The sequence below is a fragment of the Gymnogyps californianus genome, chromosome 6 (genome assembly GCF_018139145.2).
Source record: "Gymnogyps californianus isolate 813 chromosome 6, ASM1813914v2, whole genome shotgun sequence".
Taxonomy (NCBI): domain Eukaryota; kingdom Metazoa; phylum Chordata; class Aves; order Accipitriformes; family Cathartidae; genus Gymnogyps; species Gymnogyps californianus.
Window position 1 is genome coordinate 29,425,857 of NC_059476.1, and position 26,772 is coordinate 29,452,628.

General features: G+C 37.5%; 1 protein-coding gene across 2 annotated transcripts in view; it reads left to right on the plus strand.

Annotated features, from left to right (window-relative positions):
- SH2D4B (SH2 domain containing 4B) overlaps positions 1-26,432 on the plus strand; it is a 66,193-nt gene extending 39,761 nt beyond the window's left edge. For both annotated transcript variants that reach the window (XM_050899303.1, XM_050899304.1), the window contains 2 exons: positions 22,712-22,932; positions 26,315-26,432. In XM_050899303.1, coding sequence (XP_050755260.1) covers positions 22,712-22,932; positions 26,315-26,407 — 314 coding nt within the window. In that variant the 3' untranslated portion in view covers positions 26,408-26,432. The remainder of the gene's footprint in view (positions 1-22,711; positions 22,933-26,314) is intronic.
- The last annotated feature ends 340 nt before the right edge of the window (positions 26,433-26,772 follow it).

A 26,772-nucleotide genomic window follows, 5' to 3' on the forward strand; every position in this document is an offset into this window, starting at 1 on the left:
TCATTTGGATAGGTGGATGTTTCTGTGGAAAGAACTGCTGCCTAGTAGTTAATGTTGTCTTGTATTATGATGACAGGTCCTTAAAACCTCAAGCATCTCTCAAAACACGTATAATCAGGTCCTTCACATCCTTGAACAACTTTTGTATTTTCTTGTATCCCAGTTTTGGACCATAAAATGGGAGGATAATATTCTGCCTCACGTTAAGGGCTTTTTGAATGCAATGCACTAAGAGATCTATTACAGCACTACCGAAAAAGTAGATAGTAGTTTGTTACAGAATTACATGGTTTTGCCGAGGTCAACAGACCTTTGCTTACCTGCTTTGACTGTCACGTTGTTCAACTTTTTAGCTAAAGTTAAACTTTAGCTGATTCACTGTCTTCAAATTGTACTACAGACATATGATATTTTCTAATTATACAGAGATGAAGGTTTGAGACAGATGTGTTTGGCTAAAATAACGAAGTCCAAATAATAATGCAAAAATGTCTTTACCCTCATATATTTGGCATATTTCCCACGGTAAGTCATCAAACTGATCTGGATTCTGTTTTAAAATACATATTGTCTACAGTATTTTCATGGTATGTGAAACAGGGTAACATACGGTGTACTTAATGTACCTGAAGTTTTCCTTTTGTCTTCATTTGAAGAATCACTACAAAATGTTTCATTTGAAGTGGAGTGGTAAAATCTGTAGTAAAGAAGAGTCTTTTCAAATCTGAGCATTTCCTTCCTTATTCACAAAAAGTTACTTCTTAAACAAATCTCAGCTTCAACTTCATCCATCTCTATTTGTCTCTTGAAATTATCATCAGTTATCTGAACTCTACTAACATGTTTTTAGCTCATTTTGAATAGGCTTTACTGTTTTCTTGATTAAAAAAATTAACATGTTAAAGATACAAACTGTAATGTTCAGCTGAATTTTGGATGTAAATTCTGTTATTTTTGCTCTGAGTAATAGATCCTTGCCAAAAACTAGATCATTTACCCCTTCAATATAGGATAATTTTAAGTTTGTAAAGAAAAAAATGTTATTTCTAATTGTTATTTATAACTCAAACCCATCTTTAATCCCTTCAGAAACCATAAAATTAGGTGATCTTTACTTCATTTGGATTGGGAAGCAATGAACCTTTTTTTTAAGTGGCTTATGCTCACTTAGTCGCCACAGTGCAATGATGCTCAGTTCTCAAACTGCTAAAATAAAGGAGAATCAGAGCAAGCGATTAAGGTGTCACTGAGACTATCTTGGGATATAAGGTAATTGGTGTCTGTATCTTGTGTACAAAAACCAGCTGTTTCTTCTATATTATTTAATAGTTGCCTTAGGTTTGAGTGAAAAGAATTATGCCTTCAATTTTTTGACTATGAAAACTAAGAAATTGGTCTAAATTTAGTTAAAAATAAATTCTGATCATTTTGATAACCAGGAAGTTAATAATCATCTTCTGATTTCTTACCTGCTAATTGATGAATATGGGCAGATGAATCTAACTTACAAGGGCATCCTAATGTTGTATCAAGATGTATGAAATTTTTTTGTAAATCTGAATTCAGAACATGCTTTGCCAAGATCTCAGTTGCTGGTGCACTTTGAAAGCTGGGAAGTAGTTTGGTGTTTAGGATGGGAGGTCTGTCTCAAAAGGGCTAGAAAAGGAGACACGCTCATTGTTTTGGCCAAGTTGAGCTTTTAACTGGAATTTTCTTTTCAACCTCTGTGCGACCCATGCCAAGTAAAGTTACAAGCCTTCCCTATATGTTGAAGAGTTTTGCCAAACTCTATCACAGACATTAGCAAATTGTAGTTTTCAGTTTACTGCAGGCATAAGACACTGGGAATAGAATTCCATATGGCAGCAAAACTAGAGGCCTCTTCCTCCCATAAGTATTTAACAAAAAGATGCTGGTGGCTGAAACAGGTAATATTTCCATTTGTTTGCTCTGTCTTTCATTTGTCCTTTAACCTTTCTCTTTTGCTTGAAACCTGTTTCAGCATTTTTTTTTCCATTCCCACTGGTTTGTCAGCTGTTATTTTTGATATTTTTGATTTTTTTTTTTAACTTCAGATGTTAGACTTTTTGTTCTCACATATTCTCTTCTGCATTTGGTTATTTTCCATTCAGAACATAAGAGAGTGTTGCTGTTTGCAGGGCAGGCTGATCTCTAAATATTTCCCCAGCTTTAGTTGAGACCAAGGTTTTATGATTGTTGATGTTATTTATCCGTGATATAAAAGGGATCTCTCAGATGTATAGTGAGTATAATATGGTATGGCAAAATGAGGAATTTATTCATTGCCTGTCTGTGAGGTGGCTGTATGCACGTTTGCTAAGCATCTACTGTAGCACTATCAGATCTCTACTTGCCTTCAGGTCGAAAGGAAAGTTCAGAGGCTGATGTCACGGATCTGGAAACATGAGGTAGTTGCCCTAAAGGTTGTACCTTTAAAATATAATTGCAGTAGCATGGTTCCTATTGTGGAGAACTGTTTTATCAAGGGAAGTCAGGGTGGCAGTGCAGTTACTAGCTAAGGGAGTGGCAAGCTGTGAAGAAGCTGATCAGAGCAAGTTGAAGGATGGATTCAAAAATGCTGAGAGAAGCAGAAGCTGGGTAATCCCTGAGGTCAGGGGAGCCAGGGAAGACAATTTTCAGTTTAACAGGATCATGTTGCAAATGTTTACAGATCAAGGTTTAATTTCAGATGGCTAATATTGTTTTCAGGAAGAAACTTGTTTTCAAGAGGAAAATCTAGCAGACCTAAATAGTGACAATGGTTCTGCAAATCAGATGCTCTCAGTAAAGGATTCAAGACTTACTATTTCTGAAGGTCTACTGATTTTGAGTCCTTGAACAGCAGTGGCAACACTGGGCATATTGTTATAGCTGAACAGTGGGAAATATATCTTATAAAATATAGCTTGTATTGTAATATTTTCTAAGGGACACGGAAATGGCAGTGGTTTGGTTTGAAAAACATCTAACAGTGAATACAGTTTGCTGCTTTGAACGTAAAAGCACACTTTTTCTTCTGCTCTTGAAGAAGAACCTTCCAATCATTCAATAAATGCATGTTAGGAAGAATGTAAAGCAAGTGTTGTAAATCCAACAGAAGTACAGCCTTCTTGATATTAATGATCTATTTGCTAGTTCACTGCTTTATCGTTATCTAGCTTTTACTTCTATTTGAGAAAGTGCACAGATAGATTCTCTGCTTCAGTAAACTGAGCCCCGAGGGTCTGGGATTTTTTTCCCCTTCTAGAATTGTTGTTGATGGGGTACTTTGTTGGGAAAAAGATAGAAGATCTTGTTGAAAATCTTCGGAATTCAATGAGAGCTTTTCTACTGTCTTCCACAGGCCTTGAAAGACACATCCAAAAAACAGCTGTATGCAAAGCTTGGTATCTAAAACATCCTGTGATTGGGAAACATCTGGAATGGAATCAGAATTCCTGACTCAAATGATAAAAACAGCTAAAATAAAAGTTGTCAATTACAATGTACCTGTTATCTTGCACACATTTGCACGACAGCTCTGGGTCTCTAATTTATGCAAGTAAACAAAGAAGGGGAAGTGTGAGATTAGAAAAGAGTTGCAGAATATAAAAATTTATTTTGAACAATTGTCTGGGAAAGATAAAAAAAAGACGACTTTCGAGAGGATAGATTTAGAAGAGACTATGTCTTACGCTCTTTATCAAATAGATTTCTCTGTTTTCTACTCTGCCAGCCTGTTCTCAAAGAGAGAGGGCCGACACAGTTGTGATCAGCAGTTTGAGTGTCTGTAGACTTTGTGGCTTGTGACTGCTGCAGGGATACACCCAGGTCGACACAGGCTGATAGTTATTGCCACCTGGTTGATTTTGTGTAAAACGAGTAATGCCTCAGTCGTTTGGTATTAATCATCATTCCTAATCTGTGTGGATTTCTCCAAAAGCGTTTTTAGGAATGAGTGTTACCTTTGCTGGGAATCTGGGCAGGAAGAACAGATACAGAACAAGTTTGGACACCAAATTACGCTCTCATCACATAACCCTACATTAGAAGATGGGCTGAGGCATACTGTTAGGCCTGAGTGGGGAGGCGTGCACTGCTGTCACCCCTATTGTGCCTATTCTGTGGTTAAACAGAGCACATTAGTTTCCAAGGCTGCTTAGTCCTGTGCTTTTCATCGCTGCTGAATTCAGACACAGAGATGAATCATATTCATATCACAATGGTTACGCAGGATGAATGAGAGCCCTCTGTTGTATTATATAAAGGGGTTGCTAAACACTGAATGAGACAAGTCAGGCTGGAAAATCTGTGTCTAGCATTTGGAGGACTGATGATAGGCTCACTCTGGTTTTGCACCATGGCCTTTAAATAGTGATAATACTGTAATGTTACTTTAATTAGAAATAATTATAAAGCAGTAATGTTTATAACCTACACATGCAGGTTTTATTGGGGCACTGTACATGAACCAGTTTGTCCTTGCAGTTTTATATATATATATATATATATTCTCTATATGGGCGGATTTACACATAGTTATTAGAGCCATGATCATCTGTTTACTTACTGTGAGATGGAACACTATTTTTTATATTTCCAGAACATATTACTATCAAACAACTACTGGACATTCTGATAGTGTTTTTCAAAGATAGTACAGTATTTGGAGTTAAGTGTTTAGATCCTATGGTAGATTCTGGTACTTGATTATGGATGTCTCGAGTCAAGTCAGATGCATAACATATGACAAAACCCAAATACTTCATCGGCTCTAATTCAGTTCTCAGCTTCTTCCTTAAGAAATGAGAGATGTTTTGCTGTTTTCTGAGAAATAAGATGATCCTTTATATACTGATTCATTCCACTTAGGTCATAATGATTGTTTCACTCTGTCAGTTCTTTTGAAGGCTTTGGAATTGTTTTTCTAGTGCCATTACAGTTCCAAAGTGTCTACACAAACAGGTTATTAGCAAACAAAATAAATGTTTTAGACTCCTGGCTCCCCTTGGAAGGGAGCAAAGTATCAAAGTGAGGTAATGTGAGCTGTAACATGCTGCAAGGAGAAAGGAAACACAAAAGAGTGGCAGGGAAATTGTAGAATGAGGCAATTGAATAATTAATGTAAATAGGCTAATTGCTAATGTGAAATGAGCTTTCTTATTCATTTACAATACATTGTCCTTCTTGACTGCTTTTTAACTGGAAGTTATATTCTAAAGATTAAGCATGTTCTAAAGATAGAAAGCAGCAATTTTTCTGAACAGGTATTGTAGACACTAAAAATGAGAGATAATAAAGAGCATGTGACCACAAAAGGGAAACAAGTTTGATGAAGTGTTAATGGTTTCATGGATACAAACAGGTCAGGTGCAGTGCCCATACAGTGCACTGCTAGTTAAAGATTTAAAAAAAAAAAAAAAAAAAGAGTCCTTTCAAGTTTAAGTTTGTGCCAGACAATTCTTTGCATTTGTGAAGAATATGCACCAGCTTTTTCATAGAGTTTACTTCCAGGTGAATTTATTAATCTCTTAATGAAAAAAAATGTTGCTATTGAAAATCAAATTGCATTACATTCTGAAGACTTCGTGCCCCCTTTAAAACACTTTAATATTTTCTTCTCCATGTGCTACTATTAGACCATGACATAGTGAGCAATTATGATTTCATTTATTAAGCCATTGTGGTAGCTTAATGTATTTACCTGTAATTTTACATTACAGTTCTGTGTTCTGTCGTCTTATTGAGCTGGACTGTGTGTGAGTACACGTCTCTCTTACTGCAGTTCCTTCAGCCAGGCTTTCTTTATCACATTACATAAAACAAAAAGGAGAGGCGTTCCTGAATGGACAGCTCTGCTGTTAGTGTTTGGAAATGAAGAATCATTTTTAAAAACCAAGTGATATAAGACCATGAGTTATTTGGAAGAAATCATAGATAAAGACTTAAAAATGACCCATTTTAAAGAAAACAAGGAACGTTAGATTCAAGTAAAAGGCCCTGACATCTACAAAGGTTGTTTATGCTAACACTGGAAGAATTTATGATGACTGTTTATGGTGACCAAAGCGAACGTAGAAGGCCTTGTGCACCTGTCCAGCAGCCTGAATCTGAGCTATGGTACCCTTTTACATATATTGTAGTCTGGTCCTTACATGCTGGATCATGCTTTCTCCTTTCAGTGTCAGCTGTATATGTGTTAATTGGTTGGTTAGTTTATCCGTGCACAAGGTGCACTTAGATGTCAGTCGGTACCAGCACAAGACATACAGCTCATACTGCGCATCTTTTAGTGCTGTATCTGGATGTTTCCTGATCACCCCCTCTAGCATACCGCGGGTGTCTTGGGTAGAACCTTGTTAGTCTTGGGTGAATTGCTGATCTCCTGCTTATTGTTGGTCCATATCTAACTGTGTATCAGCCATGCCTCCAGCTCTTATTCCTTTGTCTGCACACTTACAATAACATGCTTTCTATTTTATAGGCTTCCATATATTTTCTTCAGCTTATGCTAGACTGTTATTTATTATTTTATCTGCAGTATTTTCTGTTTAAAGCACAGTAAATACTTGCAGACCCAAGGTCAGAAAATTTTACTGGTTTCCCAGAAGATGGCCTTCTTACTGGTCCTTCTGTCTTGCTATGCAAAGTATTGAAACCGCAGTCCTATTGATCCAGCCTCAAGGCAAAAGATTACAAGTTATTAGTTTGACAGCTCCTTTGAAATAATGCTATTTTCCTGCTAAACAAACACAACTCTCTCAGAGTATCAGCAGGTATGGTGTGTAGTCATGCAGGGGGGAAAAGCATGCGACTGCGCAAAATTGTGTTGCTGGTTTAGCTTAACTCCAGTTCACCCAGTTAGGAGCAGATTGTGACACGTAAACTGCTTTCATCACAGGAGATAAACAGTAGGAGATGATACAAAAACAAAGGGAAGAGATTTCTGCGACTCTCTAGGCAACTAACCCGTATGTGCAACTTCACCATGTGATTCTGGAGGCAGAATGAGGTGGAGTGTGGGAAACATAAACTTGCCCTTTCCCTGCAAAAGTTAAGGGAATAACAGCTCCCTTTCTTCCCTCTTGGATTTCAGAAAGGTCAGTTCTTCCTTCTTCTCCTGGCCTTTCAGTGAATAGGACTGTCAAATCACAAACTCATGAGTCTTTTTAAGAGGTAAAACTCCAAAAGAGTTATGCACATTAGCACGCTGATTAGCATTTGCTCCGACTGGATCATACCGTACCTCTCTATCCAAGATTAGCATCTGTAATATAATACACAATAGTTCTTAATCCATGATAGGGAGGACTCAGATCTAAATTATATATACTTCCATGGAACATTCTGCCGCTGCTGTTACCACTGCTTCTCACAACTAAATACAGCGTGGATCTTTCATGAGTGCATGTGGCTACTGTAAATTCATTCCAGTACGCTTGTTAAAAAGAATCTTTTGTACTGGAAGTGAGCTGCAAACATTTATAGATATTTCAATCCAAGATACAAGAAAGTAATAGTTCATTAGTCATGGGACAGAGCTCCCTCTCCTCTTTTCTCTCTTAACCATGCTACTGTTTACAGGGTGGGGACAGAAGCTTTGAGAGCTAAGATGGCAGTAGCAACAAATGATTCTGCACACTTGCTGTCTGTGTCAGATCCTCTTATCATGTAAACTGGAATAGTTCCATTCATGAAATTTAGCATAAACGAAAGACTTTTAATTCCAGACTTTGTATTAGAAATTAAGTAAAAAATTCTGATTGCTTCTGTTTGTAACTTTTTCAGAACCTCAGATGAAGTTGGTCCTGCCATTGAAGCCATTTCTGCTTACTAAGTAGTGGCTTCAAACACCTAATTCAGATTATCCTGCTGTGAGTTTGAGCCTCGCTGCTAGCTCGCATACCTTAATTCCAGTGCTGGTAGGAAATGAGGCTATTTAGCGGCTGGTTTTTAGTGGCTTAACTGAGAACTGGGTCAAACCCCAGAGGATGTCCAGAACTGGATCATTGTAAGAGCTGCACATGGTTATTATACTGCCGCTTATTAGGCATGAAGTTTTTACTATCCCAATGTTATTCTCATTTGACTTTCAACAGTGCTTCAGTGTCTGGTTCACTTTATTGAGTGATTAAAGGTAACTTTTTCCCCTGAGGAACAGTACACTAAATCAATATGCGAGAATGTTGCAAGCAGCTAGAAAGCACTGTAATTAACAAAGTTAGCTTAAAGTTCCCAAATCTAGCCAAGTGTATGAGAAGAAAAATTAGTTATCAATATTATCCCTAGATTTATTTTTCTTTCAGCTGGATAAAGAAGTATAGTTTCTTAAGTACTTACAGAAAATACCACAATCAAACTGCTTTGTAGAAATCTATCTGGAACTGCTATTCTAATTTGAATATGGGAAAATACTCCAGATATAGCATGATTTAAATTTGTATCCCTTTCAGCAATAAAAGTTCTAATGATTACTTGATTAAAAAACATGCAGAAAGATTTCTTCTAAGCTCAGTGATGTCATCTGGAAGATTCTCACAGATGTAAATAGATTTCAGATTTGACTGCTAATGGACCTAAAAAATGTATGCATTCTTAAACCTTACTCAAATGGAATATATTTGAGGCAAAAACATTTTCCTTCACCTGTGAAAAAAGCATGAAAAGCAAAGAACGCAGTATATTTTCTGCTTAGTTATCTGTTGTAACACCAGCTGTAAAATTTGAATTCCAGGGCTCCATGTTAACTGTGACTTTTATTTTTCTCCTTCTATTGAGTGAGCTCTACTGACACTGTGATTTACTGTTACAGTTGTCATTTAGGTTTATGGAAAATGTATCTTGACAGCTTCTTCAACACCTATGAGATTACAGTGTTCTAGGTAAGCTGTAAGATATATGTGCTTTTGAAGACCATCATGGGCACATGTATGTATTTGTAAAGTTTTGTTAATATATACATATATTTGTATATATGTAAAGTTTTCCTAGTTTTTGCATCTATTAATTTCATTATAAAAAGGAGAAGGGTTGATCGGTTATTTTTGAGTGGAGGATGTATTTTTGTTAATAACCAAGGGGTTTTTTATTATTTAAAAACTAATTGAGAATGCATTCAACTGCTTTTCTTCTGTCTAATTCACAATCAAGAATGTTATCATTAAGGCCTCCTGAAAAGTTTTTATACCTTATACTCACAAATTGTTGTGGTGATTGCAGAGCCAATTGCGCTATATAATTGCCATTATTAGCTGATATCTACTCAGCATATTCCTGATAGTGTGTCAAATTGGCTATAAACTGTGGGCCAAGTTTATAACAATAGTCTAGGTTCTTCCTGAAATTAATAGTTTCATGCCAGGAGCATACAGCAACCCTCAGCTATGTCATAAGGTACAAGGAAACATACCATGGGAAGAGAGAAGCTGGAGCTTACTGCACCCTAGTGACGATGCCATTCTGGTCCCTGCCCACCTGAATGAGCCTTGGGCTGCCTTTCTAGGGCTGATGTAGAATGGACCCCAGAATCAAAAAGTCAACTCTTGTTGCTTATGGAGCTGGAGGTCGAACTAGAGGTTTAATGAGTCTTGTTGGATGCAATGAAGAATTAAAATCTAACTTTCATATACTCAGATAAAAAGCAAATGAAAATTAAAATAGCACAGGTACATCAATACAAATCAGTATCAATATAAAAAGGCCAGTGGAAAACATTAGCAACTCTAGCAAATTAGCAGCTTGTCAGAGGCTGTAATGTGATATTTTGTTTACTACCATGTAACTCAATTAACTTCTAGACATTTCAGTGTCCATTCATCGGGCAAATGCTCTTACAGTGAGACCACTAAATTAATGAAGTTGTATTCATAATGCATTCCCAGTGTACTGAATGACAAATCAATACTAGCATAAAATAAAGCCATTTAAACTAGCAATATGCCAGGAAGACTCCCGAAGAAGGCTCTGAACATTCCTAATGCTCAAAAACACGATCAATCCAGATATCACCTCTCTGTTGTTAACCAGTAGAATTACAAAACCTTTCCGACACAGCCATGCATTTTGTATTACACTATTCAGTTGTTCAATTGTTCACAGAAATGTGACATTTGCATAAAACTTGCTAAGTATGGATGTATATGGAGAGATTTGGTTTTCAGTTTACATACAAGCAGATTTTTAATAACTAATAGTCCTTACTCATGTCAAAATCTTACTTCTCTGTTTCACAGTAGTAATTGTGAAGCTTGTTTGTTTTAGGTAGACCTGCAAATTAATTGCCTTTATGGAAAGTAATTTCAGTATTTATTCAATATTATTTCTACTGCAGAGATGCATCATATAGAAAGCTATTTGGATCCATAGAAGTATCAGTGACATCTGCTAGTCTAAAGCCAATCCAGTTGTCTTCCTTTTTATACCACTAGCATGATCATTGTTCTTCAGATGTTCTTAAAATGTGCTTTCATTCAGTACATCTCATTTATTTTTTTGAGGTTTATTCTAAATAGGATTAGGGTATATTTCCTGTTTGCCTGAAGCTGTAATCTATATTTTCGGTTGCTTTATTGCACCCAAATAAAATATGTCAACCCTCTAATAAAGACTGTAAGTTCAGTTTCTAAGTCCAAATTTGAAGTGTTGGGCTTTATCGTAATTCACCAAAATTGTGAAAAACTTAAGTACGTATTGAAGATATTCTTAAACGTACTTTGTATTTGTAATGAAGAAATTATACTGCTTTTATATGAGAAATATTGACAAGCTTTATGGCAATGTGGAGAAGGAAAGAATGCCTGAGAATGACTCTTTTTTTTTTTTTTTTTTCTTTTTTCCTAGGGATGAGCTTGAGAAAGCAGCACTGCTGATTTTCTCTGAGTTTTAACCATTAAAAATTGCAGGCTTTTTATAATTTAGCTCATGACTGAATGCACTGTTTTTCCCTCCTGGGTTTTTTGTATGGTTCTTAGAGATGCTCTGATAAAGGCAGGAGTACCCATAAAATGTGGTGATATAGATCTGGCTGCTTTGCTTTTTTTTGTCTTTTTATAGTCAATCTCTGCATCATGCAGCCTCCAGTGCAATTAACTCATGATTTAAGAATCATCTTCTTGTTTATTTTGCTACTTCTCACTTGGCTTGATGAAATTTGCCAGTAGCTTCCTATTATCTAAGTAATTTGTTCCTTTTCTTCATTTAGTAAATCCAGTGGCTATGTTTCATAGGTATTTACAGCTATGGCAACAGTGGCACAGGAAAACTGCACTAGGACTTAATGTTGGTGTCTTACGTATTCCTTTTGATATGGAATCATAGCATATTACAATTCTCAGTGATTTATTACTATTATTATTAGAAAGCTTTTTGGCAGCTGGTTCTCTCAGTCCAGTCTGTGTGGACAAGGGCCTGATTTTTTAATTTCTGTATATTTTCTGTACTCAATTACATGATGGAAAAATGGGTATAATGGGCACAAAACTGCCCCGGAATAAATGACTGCACAACATACAAGGCAAAAGCAAATCAGGCCCTAACTGTTCTGCCAGAGTTTATGTTGATTTATTATATCATTTATTCAGTATAATGTCATAGTCACAGCCTAGACATTAAGTATTTCATGGGCACTGAATTAAATCCCCTGTTTTCCTCTAGAAGTGGTATATTCATGATAGAGCATGCAAATGATGGGGTAACCATAGTGGGCTTTTTTACTGAACGTGCATTATTGCTCTCTGTTCCTTAAATGTGGCCATGTTTTTAGAAGAGGGGCTGCTTACACAAAGGATCCAGTCTGCATTTGCAAACATAAATGATTGTTTGCCTAAGCATCCATGTATTCACAATTGAGTGAATGGAGAAGCGACAAGCTGATCCAAATCTGATGAGACATGTCTTTTTCAAAAGCGCTCTCTGAGACTGACAGTAGTTTTAACACTTGCAATTCTTCATACTTGTCTTCCACTTGCAGAAAGTGGGAAATGGTAACATTTACACGCAGTAAGTGAGCAGGTGTGTAGATTTTTAAGTTCCAAATGCAGACTGCATGGCAAATCAGAGAACTTGCACGAAATCCTGATTCTAATGCCTTCAGCGTTTAGAGTGTCCAGCGATTGATGATTTTGACTTGCAAATAATTTCTACTTCTATATGAATATTTCTTTAAATTCTTTTTTAAAGAAGCCTTTGATTCAAGAAAGAATTCCCCCCAACCTCACAAACTTTTCGCATTTTCTGTGTGTTCAGAACTGTACCTCCCAACTCTCCTTCAGCAACTATCCATCAGCCAGTAATGGGCCCTTTGAAACCATGTCTCTGCAGGAATGTCATCCCCGCCAAAGCTATTTAGTAGTAGTGCTATTCCATGCACTATTCCTGTCTTTGGTCCATGTGTTCCCCCTGGAGTGTCATCTGGCAGTGTTGCCTCAGAATGGGTTGTGCAAAGCCAGGAAGGGGCTACAAAGAGACTGCCTTTAACTAATTCTTCTGCTTTGCCTTTTTACACAAATCTAAAGCAAACAAAAATCTCACTGTGGGCTTTGTTTTGTTTTGTGCAGTTGGTTTGGTAAAAGCTCAGTCTTCCATGTTTTTTCATGTCCATGCTGCCCTCAGAAGTATTTAGGAGGAACAAGGACTTACGATGGCTGGAGTTATGAGAACATAAATAGATCCTAGGATGGCTTTTGCTCTCTCATCCTCTCCTCTCACAGATTAGCTTTCTCATCTTTTTCCTTGATTTAGATCTCATTTGCATACCAGACGATTTCGCTCTCATTTTCAAATTCTGCAAAATTTGAGGATTTAAATGAGAAGTGACAAGGTGAGTAATGTAAACAGGTGAAGTGGATAAGAAGTGCTTGCAAATGATGCCCACAATCTAGAATTTCCCTTTCTTTTTCCCCTGTTGCTTGCAAGACCAAGACTGAATGACTGCAAATATTTTGTCTGCCTGGACAAAGGATGGTGAATACTGGCCACTAACCTTCTAAAAAACTGCCACGCTTTTCAGTTTTCACACAAAACACAGTATCAGTGACTATTGTACCAGAACAGATGTGTTTCTCTTTGCTGGACCAGGATCAGAGCTTAAATCAGCTTCTTTGCTCTATAGTGTTTTTGTATTACACCACTGTACTATTTCTAGCCCTGTCAGGCTGCTCTAGTGACGTATTTCTGTGTGCTTTACTGATTAAGCAAATTTTAACGTTTCAGAAGAATACAGTAAGGTCTTAGTATCTACTTTGCGTGTGTCACAACACACGCCTATCCCAAAAGTTTATTGATAGAGTCTGTATAGTTGGCTATCCTTTTAACACATAATAGAAATAAAAATTCAATCCCATCTGTATTGTAAGGAGGTGAACACATCCTACAGGAATAATATTTGTAACAAAGTTCCCTATTTGGATTAGTGTACTGATATTTTCTCAAATCGTGTTTGTTTCTTCTTTGGAGTTTGCAGACATCCTCATGAATACGCTTATTTTCCATGCTCTTTGCAGGAAATGTCAACTATCTATAATAGCATCCAGGATGCTTGTATAGGCCCGGAAGTATTTACTGATTTTCTTTTTTTTTTTTTTTAAAAAGCCACTTTCTTATTTTCAAGTTATCCTATCAGCGAAGAAAAAAACATCATTATCAAGAATATTTGTACTATTTATGTTAGGCATCCTATTTAGGTGCTTGGAACCTTCCTTTTGTTGATCTTCCATTGACTTTACTAGAACATAGACGCTTCCAACTTTAGTCAGTGAAAACCATACAAAATTAAATATTCTTGCCCCTAAATTTCTGTCAATTTACTGATCATGCATGGTAAACTACACACAGAGAATGTAGTCTGAGAAACCACTGAAAATGGAATGGTTAACTGTTCAATTTTTTTAAATAAGCTTCTTTTCAGAAGCTGTTCAGATAAGAAAAGAACACTCACAAAAATTAAAGGGTAGTAGCAGAGGTTTAATGCAGGGATTTCAGGTCAGAAAAGCCCATCTCTAAAGAAAAAAATCAGGAAATATGTATATAAGATAAAACGTTAAAGGTCTTTTGTGCTACCTTTTCTTCTCTGATAGGTGACAATAATGTACAAAGAGAAGAGAGAGTTTGAAATCTTCGTTTTCCTCCTGGCTAATGCATTCTATAGGCTGATCTGAAAGGAAGGAAAGAAAGAAACCAACACTATGCTTTGAGGAGACATTAACAGAAAAAATTATAGCTCTATTATACCAGTGGTGTATTCAGACAAGTAATGCAAACGCCTATCTTTTATGTGCTGCACTGCTTGTTAGTGAATATGGTGTAAATATTTTGATGAGTATAAAGGGTTTTTACAGTATTTGATAGTTTGGATATAGAATGAACTTTAAAGGAGACAATTAAGGGGTATATTTTCTGCAGAGTGCATAGGGAATTAACTGTGAACCACACTGGCAACAATGGATGTGGCACATCTGATTTTCTGTAAACCTGAAGAAAAATACCCATTATAACTGCGTTACTTGTTTAGACAGGATTTTCAAAGATTCCCAGGGGACTAAGGCACCCATTTCCTTCAGAATTTCAGTAGGTTTTTAATTGCTTTAAAGAATCTCAGCCTTAGGGAATTAAGAAAGCTTCTGTGGTCTGAGTTTTCTTTATTCTAAGAACTGCTTTATCCTGACAGAACAGAGAGATGAATCCATATTAAAAAAAAAAAAAAAGAAAGAAAAAACCCAACAAAACAGGCCTATATGGTTTTACCTATGATACTTGTCCTTGGTGAATTTCTCCTGTGTATAGAGGCTCAAGATAGTCCTATGCACCACATAAGTCTTCAAGGAGAGCTTGTTTAGGGCATGGTACGTTATCAATATGCCTCATCCTTGCCTGAAGGGATCTCTTGCCATCAGAAAAATGTTATTCCCCTGGGCCTTGGTTTTCTATACATGTCTGTACGTAGCCCAGAGCATACTTTCCATACTGAGCAAGGCCCACTGGGGAGGTAGCTGAGATTCACTGATGTGCTGTTTCCCAATTCTGCGTGTATCTTAAATGTACCAGGATGGTTACAAAGGAGAGGAATGGTGAAGAATGGGCAATGGACTCCTGCTCACCTTTCAACAGCCCAGATTTATCTCTATCTTAGGTATGTTACTGCATGCATTGCTCCTGAGCTTGCGTAGAAGAAAAGATGGTGAATGTGGAACAAAGAAAGATTTCTCCAGAGGCTCCCTAACGCGTGTCACTTCACTTTGCCTATGTAGCTCAGAGAGGAGGCTGGCCCCGTAGTGACCGCTGAGTACTCAGATAACCTATCTGTGACATGGCCAGTGTATTTCAAATGTGCATTTTACCTGTTGATTTCTAAATACATCTCAGCTTTGCCTCCCATTGCAGTTCTGTGCGGACAGGAAGGTTTTAGTATATTTAGTCATATTTTAGGTTTTGCTTTTTGTGACCTATTGCACATCTTTTCTCTATTATCAGCACAGAGGCCTATGGCCCCTTACTTAGTAACATTATGGATACTGTGCTCTTACTAGGACTTAAATCAGATTACCAACATGCAGCACAGCATGAAATGTCTGCATTCTCACACCAGCTATAAGTAGGAAAAGCATTTCATAGGAACTCAGCACCCCATGGCTCTTGGGCTCTTGCCATGACACTTGTGGCCAGGTTTTGGAAAAAAAAAACAAACAGTCATTGTGCCTTTTTTTTTTTTTTTTTAAAAACTTGGCCATTTATTTTGATGCCTAAATGGGAACAGAACTCTTTTGAAGATCTAGTCCCATGTGAGTTTATCCTGCATTAACAGCAGATGGTGAATAGCTTCAACAGCTTTGTTGCTATTACCAGCCGTCTTTGATTTACTCCCTTGCTTTGCTTTTCAGTCTTTATTGCTTCTATTCTGAAATAGCAGACGCAGAGCTATTGTTATCTCTCAGCCATAGCTTTTCTCACACAATACTGTTGATCTCTTCTTTCACTATTTGTTTTGTTGCACTATCCAAAAAAGTATTGTGACTAAAAGGAAGGAGAAGGAGAGGATGAAACCTTTTTAATAGTGGCAGACTGTAAGATCCTATTGCTGCAAATATTTGTGCATGTATTAATTGTGCATGCTACTCCTGCTGTAAATGCCAGAGAAATGACAAGGTATGACCTAGATATGTACATTATCCTTTAGCTATTTCAGTTGCAGATCAGTCCATAAACCACCGTAACAGATAACAGTGTTCTTCAAATTATACGTGACATCGGTAGTCTCAAGGATAACATAAAGTATTCAGTCTAGACATCATAGTTTTCTAGATTAATTGTGTCCTTCCCAATGAACAACCATAAGTATGTTCAGTCAGCTTAAGAGTCCACATATAGACTTGCACCTGTGGGAAAGAGTTGAAAAAGCCAACCTGAGGAAACTATTGCTTTGAGTGATGTAGAGACTGCTTTTCCTTGAGAGCATAAACTAGAGCTGCTCTAGTTCTTGCACTGCAGGGAAGCAATCACTTCATTTTCCCTGCTTTTATGGTTTTGATCTTTCTGAGTGGTTGAAGGAGCTGGATTTTTCACCTTCTCCTAGACTAGAGCTGGTTGCTAGTGTCATGCATTTGAACGTTTGTTTCAAGCCTTTACTGTCCCACCTTATTATGGGATTTAAAAAAGGTCAGATTTATTCTAAACCTTAGTTACCCAGCTTCAGTTTTCATCTTAGCTTGTGTTTGTTCCTCGTGTGTATCTTCCTTTGCTGTGGGCTCTGAAATCTATGACCTCCTCCATTAGGTTCGTAGACTAGTGTTCTTACAAGCTGTGCTTGCACTTCCTGACAGTGGTTTATGTTAATGCTGGCATGCTAACACAGGCTGTCAGATCTTCCTAAACCATACTGGCTGCAGTTGGATTAATCCCTTCTGAATTTCTGTTTACTTTTCTGATTATTTCTTTCAAAATTGATTGCCTTTATTCATATTTTGGTCCCAAGTAGGTTGGGCCTTTACTTCCAGCTGCATGATTTTTGTTGTTATAATGATGTAGGCAGAAAAACCTATGACATATTTTCCTCTCCTCAAACTGGAACTTTTCTGTTTTGATTAAAAATACCCAAGACCCTAAAATCGGTTCTATTCAAGTTTATTTTCAGGCTTTTATAGCCGTTGGTTCTGAAACTTGTTTCAGCTTTTTTGCAAGATGAGGTGTAATCCAACTTTTGATTCTCAAATTGTCTCAGAGAGAGGAAATTTATTTGGAAGTTTTTGGAAAATTTGCTTGTTTATTTCCCTTTGGGAAACATTTTATTCCAAATGCTATAGTTATAGTAGTACGTCTGTCTAGCTCAGTTTTTCAGTTCCAAAACGTGGAAGGGATTGTCTGGTGCTTAGCAAACTGATCCTTCTAACCCTTGTGTCATTTTGTCACTATCTTTCAAATTACTGCTTAGATCTGCCTGTATAATTGAACAAATATAGTCCTTTACATTATTCGGGAGTTATCTGCTAATTCCTCATAATTCCTTGTGTTTACTCATTTATTTATTGTTTACACTTGCTCTAGGTGTAATGTGTCAGTATGACCTCTAGCATGTGAATTATTCATGTAATGATTGCCAGGAATATTTGTATTCATATGGGCTTTGATCTAATCCCATTGAAAACAAAACAGATACTGATATTGGCTTCTCTGTGTTTTGGATCCTGCTCCTAATTTTGATTGGTGACCTAAATCACACGCTTCCCCGGTTAGATGTCTTAAGTTGTATAAACAGGATGAGTCTCTTTCCTCTTCATTGATTACCTGTGAATATTCATAATTGTTCAACAAATCAATTTTGCATGAAATAGAAGGCTTTTCATAATGGTCATGAAAGCACTTTTGGCATGAATGCTCTCATTAATATTTATTCCTGCCAGTATTTGTGACGCTTTTGCTCTGTGAGTAAAACCTCATGCACTGGAGTGTTTGAGATCAAGCTAATGAAAAAATATGAAAAGAGAAAACATCAGCTAAGCAAATAGCTTCTATTGCAGAAGGGTAAATGAATGCTTCTGGGCTGTGTTTGTACCTGCTGTCCCTCTGATCTTAGTCAACCTCTTGGCATATATAAATGCACATATGCATATTAAAAATATATCGATCATTAAAGGCCAAATTATCTTTAAATATTGACATTGTTATTACACATGGTACATTAGACCACTGGTAGATTACAACAATGCACATGATGTAACGATTTGTATAATCAAAAAAATAATTTTAGATTTCTAGTATATAGTCTTGCCTTGTTGGCAAAGCTTGTCAGCTTTTCTAGTTTGGATTCGTGCTTGTTACGGCATTCTCTTAGCAAATATTTATGTATTTCATCTCCTGAGTTTCACTCAAGGATGTATGTAAGATACGGCTGCGAGAAGAGTGGGAAGCTGAAGTGTCATTGCATAATATTTCAGAATAGCGTTTTCTGCTATTGAGGCTGCTGTAAACTTGGAAGGCAGCATCAAGATTTCTTAGCTGTGCCCATTGAATTCATAATGGACTCTCCAGTTCCCATGTGAGCTTAATATACTCTAAATGTTAGGATGTTCTTTTTCCTTTTTGGAAGATTGGTGGCAGTAAAAAGAACATAATTACAAAAAAAAATGTTAAAACTTGCCTATCATCTACAAATTGTCATTATGGGCACTGCATTTAAAAATGAAGCTGTTAATTAGGAACATGTCAGTTGATGATGAATGTCCTATGATTTGAAATAACTGTCTTCCAAAATGTTATCTCTTGCTAAGAATCCAAAATGTTAATATGTATAAGCATTGCAAAACTAGAATGTTTAAAGTGGACAGGTAGATGCATGTAACGTGATAGATGCATGCAGTGAATTTGGGGGGCAGGGGGCTAAAACTCAAGCCAGCTGATAGGGTTTCCATGCTTTCAAGAGGAGTTAGTTACACCTTTGATCCTCTCCCAGTCAAAACCCTGCTGCTCTTTTACAGTTTGTTATAGACAACAGCAGTTTGTATACTCTGAGAGAAATTATTTGGCATGACAGGTAGAAGATGTAAGTGAGTTTCAGTGGGGTAGCTAACTGCTGTCCAAATATGCTATTGTGTATTTGGCCACATGACGAGTTAAAATTATGATACTGATGATAAATTGATTAATTGTGAGGTATTTATTTAAATGACGGATTTGCAAAGTTGTCCTTTCCTTACGTGAAAGGATTACTGCTTTTGACACAGGGTTGCTTTACACCAAGTGAAGATGTTGCCTTCTTTTTTTTTTTTTTAAGAGATTAGCAAGAATTAGAGAGAGGGGAAAATTAGCTTTCAAAGCATCAGTGGTTTCTTTTCCACATAATATTTCCAATTAATGTCCTAACTAGCACAAATAAGAGCATCGGTGATTCTAAACTTCTTACCAGAGCCTTGGGAAGCCAAAGTTTCTTGAGTTCAGTTCACACAATTTTAAATGTTCATGTAGGGGTTTCACAGATGTCTGTTTCTTTACAGCCGTCTCAGGAGTGAGCAGTGCCACTCATTTTCTAGTTGTCTTGAGAACAGCATAATGTTTTTTAAAGGGTGGAGGGAGACTTTCATTGCTGCAATCACCACCCACTGAAGAATTGAACCCGAGAAAAAGGAAATAACTGGGAGGCAGAGAGAGGGAGGAGGTGGTGGGGAGAGATGGTTTCTCATGTGCTGTTAACAGAATCAGGAGAGAAAAAGGGTAGAAAGCAGCTGGCTGATAATTTATTACACCATCTTTAGCAGAAAAGAGAATTAAAACAAAAAAGAACTTGGCTGTGAGCAATGTAGCATTTCTCACCTACTCAATGATATAAAGCGCCCAGAACAAAAATAAGGTCTGGCAAAGAAGATAACATCATGTGGGAGCCTGCAGTGTTTTAGCTCTACTGGTGGGAGTTGAGAGCGGGTGAACAGATTGTTTAGCATTAAACTAATCGATGCTAAATGAATTTCATATTATATGCCTGATAGTGATGGTCATTCAAACCCTAAAAATATCCTAAGAATAATGTTCACCATATAATACAAACCCTCTTTTTTTACAAACCCTATATTTTGATAGGTGCTAAATTGTCTAGGCCACCTCATTCCCTAGCAGGGCTGCATAACAGTTCTGACACTGCTTAGACAGCACCCAGTTCCTGTCCCAAAAGTTACCAGCATGGTTTCAATCTAGAATTACAGTATAAATATTGATTATTGGAATTAATGTAGTATTTGCTGGTGATGGAACTGTTTATCCTTTCCTGTATCATTGAATGCTCTGAGCTTCTTAGTGTGGCTCATCTACATGTATTTCTAGCAGAGATTTGTCAAGGAAGTAGGCATCATAATCACTAATAAACCCTTTCATTGTATATTTAAATTAGAGCAATTTGAGAGAAGACTGGATTAACAAATAGTGTGATTTCAGAATCAATTTTTGTGTAATTCTTGGCATGTGGCACCTGGTATTTGGATCTAGTGATACAGCTTCACATAATATGCTGTATCATATGGATTCATATTAGTACTATCTTTTCATTTGAACAGAGTTCAAGAATTTTTAACAATTCATGTTGGAATACTTCCAATAAAACTGTTTTTAGTTTTCCAAAGTGCAGCAATTGACACTTGGCTGAGCAGTTGCATGCTGTTTCTAAACAAATGCATATGTTTGCATGTTTACTGCCTGTTTTGCATGTCTGGTGCAAAGATGATGTAATATCTTCCAGAAAAGAGAATTGTACGTCATTCAGCAGAGTATATACGTGTATGTTTCTTCTTAGCACTGAGAGTATTTCAGTAGGGACCTCTGAGCCCCACTGAGATTGAGTCCTTGTCATGTTCATCGTTGCACCAAGTAAAACTGTAAAAGAAATTCATTGTCTTAAATTAGACAAAAACTGAAAGAAGGAGCTGCTTTTCTGTCTTTCCTAACATCACACAGTGCTTGCTTTTAGGACCCAGATCTCCTCAGTCCCTTCCTACGTCTCCCAGAGGCATAATTTTCCTTGTGGGCTTAATTAGCATCCCAAACTTTGGTCTTTCAGGTAGGCCCTTCTTTGTACGAATTGGTAATCCCTCAGCTATGGTTATTATTACACTAAAACGATGTGGCTTTTCAGCACTTGGACTCCATGGATATATCACGAGGACATGTGTAGGATTCTACGATGACAAGCGGTTCCATTAAATATTACATATATTGTTTTGAGAAAGTTTAGCTTCACAGTGAGTAACTTTGGAACATGTACATATATTATTTATTGACATTTGTGCCTCGTTCACATTCAGGATGGCCTAATTCAACATCTGTTCCTGATTAAAGTGAGCATCTGGTATTTCACAGATAATTATGAGACATGAGCTTACTGTCCTCTAGGCCTACCAGACAAATTGGAACCAGGCTCTCTAGGTGGATGGTAAGACCTGGTTCAGTGCTTGGGTGCAATTCTGATCACACCGTTTACGTGGGGTGTGATCAGAACAGGGTTTATCTGTTATACCCAGTTTGCAAGCGGAAGTACCAGCAACTTCAGTGTTGTGTCCTAGGATCAGAAAGAAAAAGAGAGATGACGATTTTTCCAACACAGATGAATAAAATGGGAAAGTTCTTGAAAGCTCTACTCCTGTTAAACTTCTTCCCTTGCTTACTCTGAAAATCTGAATTTGTGATCCTTCTTTTGCCCTGACAAATAAGTTTGCCATACAGCAAAGGAATGAATTCACCTATAAAATAACTGCTTGGTGACCAGGATATGGGGAGAGAGTTTGTTACTTGATTGAGTTTGTCCAGAGAGGTAAGCTGGCTTATAGAGAGAATGACCACAGGATGACAGTTACATACTGCAAGAAGCCCCAACTGATTTTGTCTTCTCTTGTCCCAGAGCAAGGTGCATAACTCATTATTGTTCATTATGAATTGTAAAGACGAGCTCACTTCTGGTCAACAAATAAAATATTCAATCTTTTCTTTATGTTGGTACTCTGTTTAGCTCATAGCTACAGTTTTTAACTGGAGGAGACTATTACTCTAATATTAAGCCTGAAAGGTCCCAGAAGGAAAGGACTGTGATCTTTGTTTCTTGTTTTCCTCTGTGACAATGTTCCCTAGAAATGCAAGCCTGTGAATAAGTAATCTAACATACCCATCTCAGTTAGCAGCTCTGTTAGTTGCAGGATTTGATTTCTCTGTGCTCCAATTCATCTATGTGTATCTATGGATGTGTGTGTGTATGGATGTACGAAAGCAGACAAATGCTTTTTCTCCTGGCACTTGCTTTATGTTCCTTCTTTATGACCTATAAAACAGTTGTACGGCAACACAGTCAGAAGTACTGTAATACAATTGCAAATACCAGCAGTGTATTGCAAATTCGAATTGCAATGCCAAACCATGCTAGTCTGCTAAATGATCACTTGTACAGAATTCGCTGGTCTCATAGGCCAGTTGCGTTTATGCACTTCCTTTGAAAAAGCAGTAAGGATGGGAGAAAACAATTCTTAATCAGATAATTAAAAAGCGTATCCCATCAGACTCCATCAAAACTCTTATAGCTATCCTTCAGAAGCAAATAGCATAAATGTTTTCTCCATAGCTCTAACTCCTCCTATAAACATTTCAATCTTGAGAAGTTACGGCATTTTAATTTCACTTCTGCTCTGTATTTGTTGCGTTTGATTTACTCTGACAGACCTGTTATCTGCCTAACTGTAGGTTTTTTTCTTGCCAGGTATTATCAGCCGCCAGGAGGCAGAAGAGTTGTTGATGAATAAATCTGAAGGAACATTCCTGGTGCGAGTCAGTGAGAAAATCTGGGGCTATGCGTTGTCTTATCGCCAGCAAAGTGGGTTCAAACACTTCCTGGTTGATGCTTCGGGGGATTTCTACAGCTTCCTGGGGGTAGATCCAAACCGACATGCAACACTGACAGATCTTATTGATTTTCACAAGGTAACGCTTGCTAGGTAGAGATCAATAGCTGAGTGGAATGGATTAATAATTTAAAGAACCACCATGTAATTTGAAACCACACTGGAAAGTAGTAGTAAACATAGCGGGGAAAAGAATATACGTATATACTCTACAGTAAGCCTAGCTGTAACATTTATAGTTTGTGTCTTTTGTTGCAATGAATCAGAAGGCTTTTCCCCTTCTTTCAAATGCTTCAGCATGTATTTGTGTCCCCTTCTAAGCAGATTCTTATGCAATGCATGCTCTCCTGGGCTAAAAATGGACTAATAAGGGCTGACAGAGCTAACACTTTTTGAGCCTCTCTGCTGTGCAAAATTGGGTTGGAAATACCATAGAAAGGTCTTTCAATGAAATTTCAGCTTTTTTTGACCTTTGATGTGAGGGCTGTAACGTGCAAAAGCAAAGGAGTGGGGCCCCTGCAGTAAAGAAGGGAACATGGGGGGTTTCTCTTTTAGGGATGTGCCAAGGGTCATTCCTTATTATCCAAAACAATCTTACAAGAGTAATTTACTGCTCGTCTTTGACTTTAGATGGGTTTGAATTACTTTGCCTTTAACTTGTGTTTCTTGTTGCCAGACTGTGACTAAACAGTAGCACTGTTTCTGATAGCGTAGGTTGTTTTCATCATCTTGCATCTCTCCCCATCTTCATCAGTTTTAATTCTGCTTTTTTCTTAGCCACCCTCACAATTTCTCTTCATCCTCTCTTTTCTAGTTCCCTTTCCTTTTTTATCCTTTTCTCACTCTTGTCTCAGACTAATTCTATTAATTTTTTTGCTCCTCCTTTTCTTCACAGCTTTTAATTTTTTCAGTATTCAGTCTCAGAGACACTAAGCAGAGATTATTTTTATTCTAATTTCCCTTCTCTTTTAAATCTTTCTTTTATTTCAGCTAGTTTGCAACATCTCTTCAGTGTTGCCTTAGTGTCCCCTCACAGATCACCATCACATACTTCCACAAATTACATTTCCACATGGGAGGAGAGTAGGTGTCACATCTGACCAAAAAATACCTCCTTCCCTAATTTGATGAAATTGTCTCTCAATGGCCACCTTGGAAGGCAAACCTGCCCCCCCCTTCCTCTATCCCAGTTTTTATTGCTGAGCATGACATTATATGGTACAGAATATCCTTTTGGCCAGTTTGGGTCAACCAACTGGGCTGTGTTCCCTCCCAACTTCTCGCTTGTTCCCAGCCTACTCACTGCCAGCAGGGCCTGAGTGGGAAAAAGAGAAAGCCTTGATGCTGTGCATGCACTGATCAGCAATAGCCGAAACATTAGTGTGGTATCAGCACCGTTTTAGCCACAAATTCAAAACACACCGCCATACAGACTGCTGTGAAGAAAGTTAACTCCATCCCAGCCAGACCCAGTACAACTGGAAAGAGTCTAACCAGGGCCTTGTCAGGGAAAGAAAAGCACACATACAACACCTCAAATGCAGATTATCAGGCATTGGATGTAGGAGCTCTGGCTAAAGGAGTATCCCCTGTGCTCCTGGAGGGGGGTGATGGTGACAACCAGTTCCAACCATCTCTGCTCCAGCTATGTTCCTATATTTTCATGACAGCTCATCCTAGGCAATCACTGTACTAGAAACACATCTATTTATAGACAGCAGTAGGGCACCTGTCAGAAGCAGAATGGCTTTTAGTTCCTGACATTTAAAAAAAAAAAAAAGTTTTCTTAGGTGTCCCCTGATAATAGTTAATAGCTCCCCCTGTAGTAAGCCTATCAGAGAAACTGGTTCACCTTTAATGTCACCACACAATTCTCTTTTAACTGTCTAGCTTAACAGCTATATTAAAACTGGTGTCTTTGGCAATCAGTTCAGGAGGCATCTTATCCTGTCTCTCACATGGTTTTCTTTGAAGCTTTTCTGCCTGCCCTTTCTGGTGAAGTACATTGTCAAGTGTCCCAAAGCCTTCTGGTAACCAACTATGCAATCTTTATACAAGTGGCTGTGCTGCAGGCACACTTTCTCTTGCAGCTATTGCTGTATTGTTTGGAAAAGTTGCTGCTTCCTCAGGACTATTTTTAGCAAGAGTACACTTCCCCACCCCAAACGTTGCATGGACTTGTCTTTGAGGGTCCTTTTCACTTTCAGTCAAAATGAGCAGGGCTGGCATAACTGGCATAACTACTTTTTTAGTTGCTTATACTTATTCATCTAAAATTGCTCCATTTTGATTTAAAAAAATTAAGAAGAGGTCACTCATGCAACTCAGCTGACAGATACAAGGGGGTGGTAACCATTAGCTGGAAGAACAAACTTCTTACAGAAGAGGGTGTGAGTGTGCATTTTCTCTTATTACTATTTGCATTTAAATACTATGTGGAAAGCAGCAATAACATATCCAAGATCATTGCTAAATCTTTGTATTTACTTCCTCATAACCTTCTCAAAAGCATTTAATTTCGGTAGCAACTTTCTGAACTTATTCTCAGTCTGATGTAGTGATTGGGAAGGAACCACAACTGGGAGCCTGCATGTGTTCTGAGGAAATCGGGCACCAAATTTGCATTGAATTTCAATAGAAACTAGATAAGTTTTAAAAATGTTAGGCCCATATATAGAGCCATAACTTGGATCTAAACTTTCAGATGAAGGACTGCTATTTTAGTCAATATAATTCTGGATTCTGGCTCATTTGGTGCATCTATAAATCTTAAACTTCTACAAAAATAAAAATGAACTATCATTACTCTAGGAATAAGTGCAAAGACCAAGTTCTCTACTTTTCCAGTAAGTTTTTTTGTGTTCATCTTGGTAATCAATTACTGGAATGACAGACTTGGCATGTGGGTATTTAATTAATGAGAATAGGTGCTATTTGTAAAGACTGTCTTTACCCTAGCAAGGTTAATATCTTTCACCTCTCTATAATCAGTCAGAAAGCTGTTACTGTTGTGTGTGAGCACTCAACATTGAGCTCTTGCTCAGTCTGCCTGGGGAAACTTCTTTCATCCCAATGACTATGGAAGTAGCATAGTAGGACTGGCATATATCTGTTAAATTAACCCTTGAGAACATCCTTTATAGGCATCTGTAGCTGTTTTTCTTAAGTAGCATAGCAACTTACAGATAGTACAAATCACAGCCTTTTTTGTACACCAACTGTTTGATTTCACTATTTGATACTAGCACAAGTTACTACTGGCATAAGTACGAGATAAAGCATGAAGAAAATGAATAGTTGATAGGATCTCTTTGCTGGTCTGTACTTATTTTATCAAGCATTTCTTCATAATTGGTTAGCAATTACAGTGGAGTGATGGTCTTTATTGCTATCAGTTGCTTTTCTTAGAAGATAGGGAAAGACTTAGACCTGTGATATTTTAATTGGTTTTATCTTTCTAGGAAGAAATCATCACATCCTCAGGTGCGGAGCTACTACTGGAGCCATGTGGACAGCAGAAGAATCCACCAGACTACAGCCCTTTATTTGAATAACTGATCCAGGACTCACAGGAATGCATTCTGGATAGCTGTAGTGATAGATAGCTACAAAAGTAAACACTGAAAAGTAGTTAACTTAATTGCAAAGCCACCGGTCTTGTGGCCAAAAAGTTATCCTCATTAGAAGGCCCAAAATATTTGTTTTGCATCTGAATTATCATCATTATTCATATTGCTAACATTTTGCTAAATTTTTCAAGGGGTTGTGGCCAATTGCACTGAACGCTAAGTTCCTATCTTAATTTTTGTAATGTCTGAGATTGAAAATGCAAAATGCAGCAAGAAGTATGGGCGGGAACTATTCATAGAGTATTGTATGAAGTACCAATATTGGTGAACAGATTGTTTTTTCCGAAGCA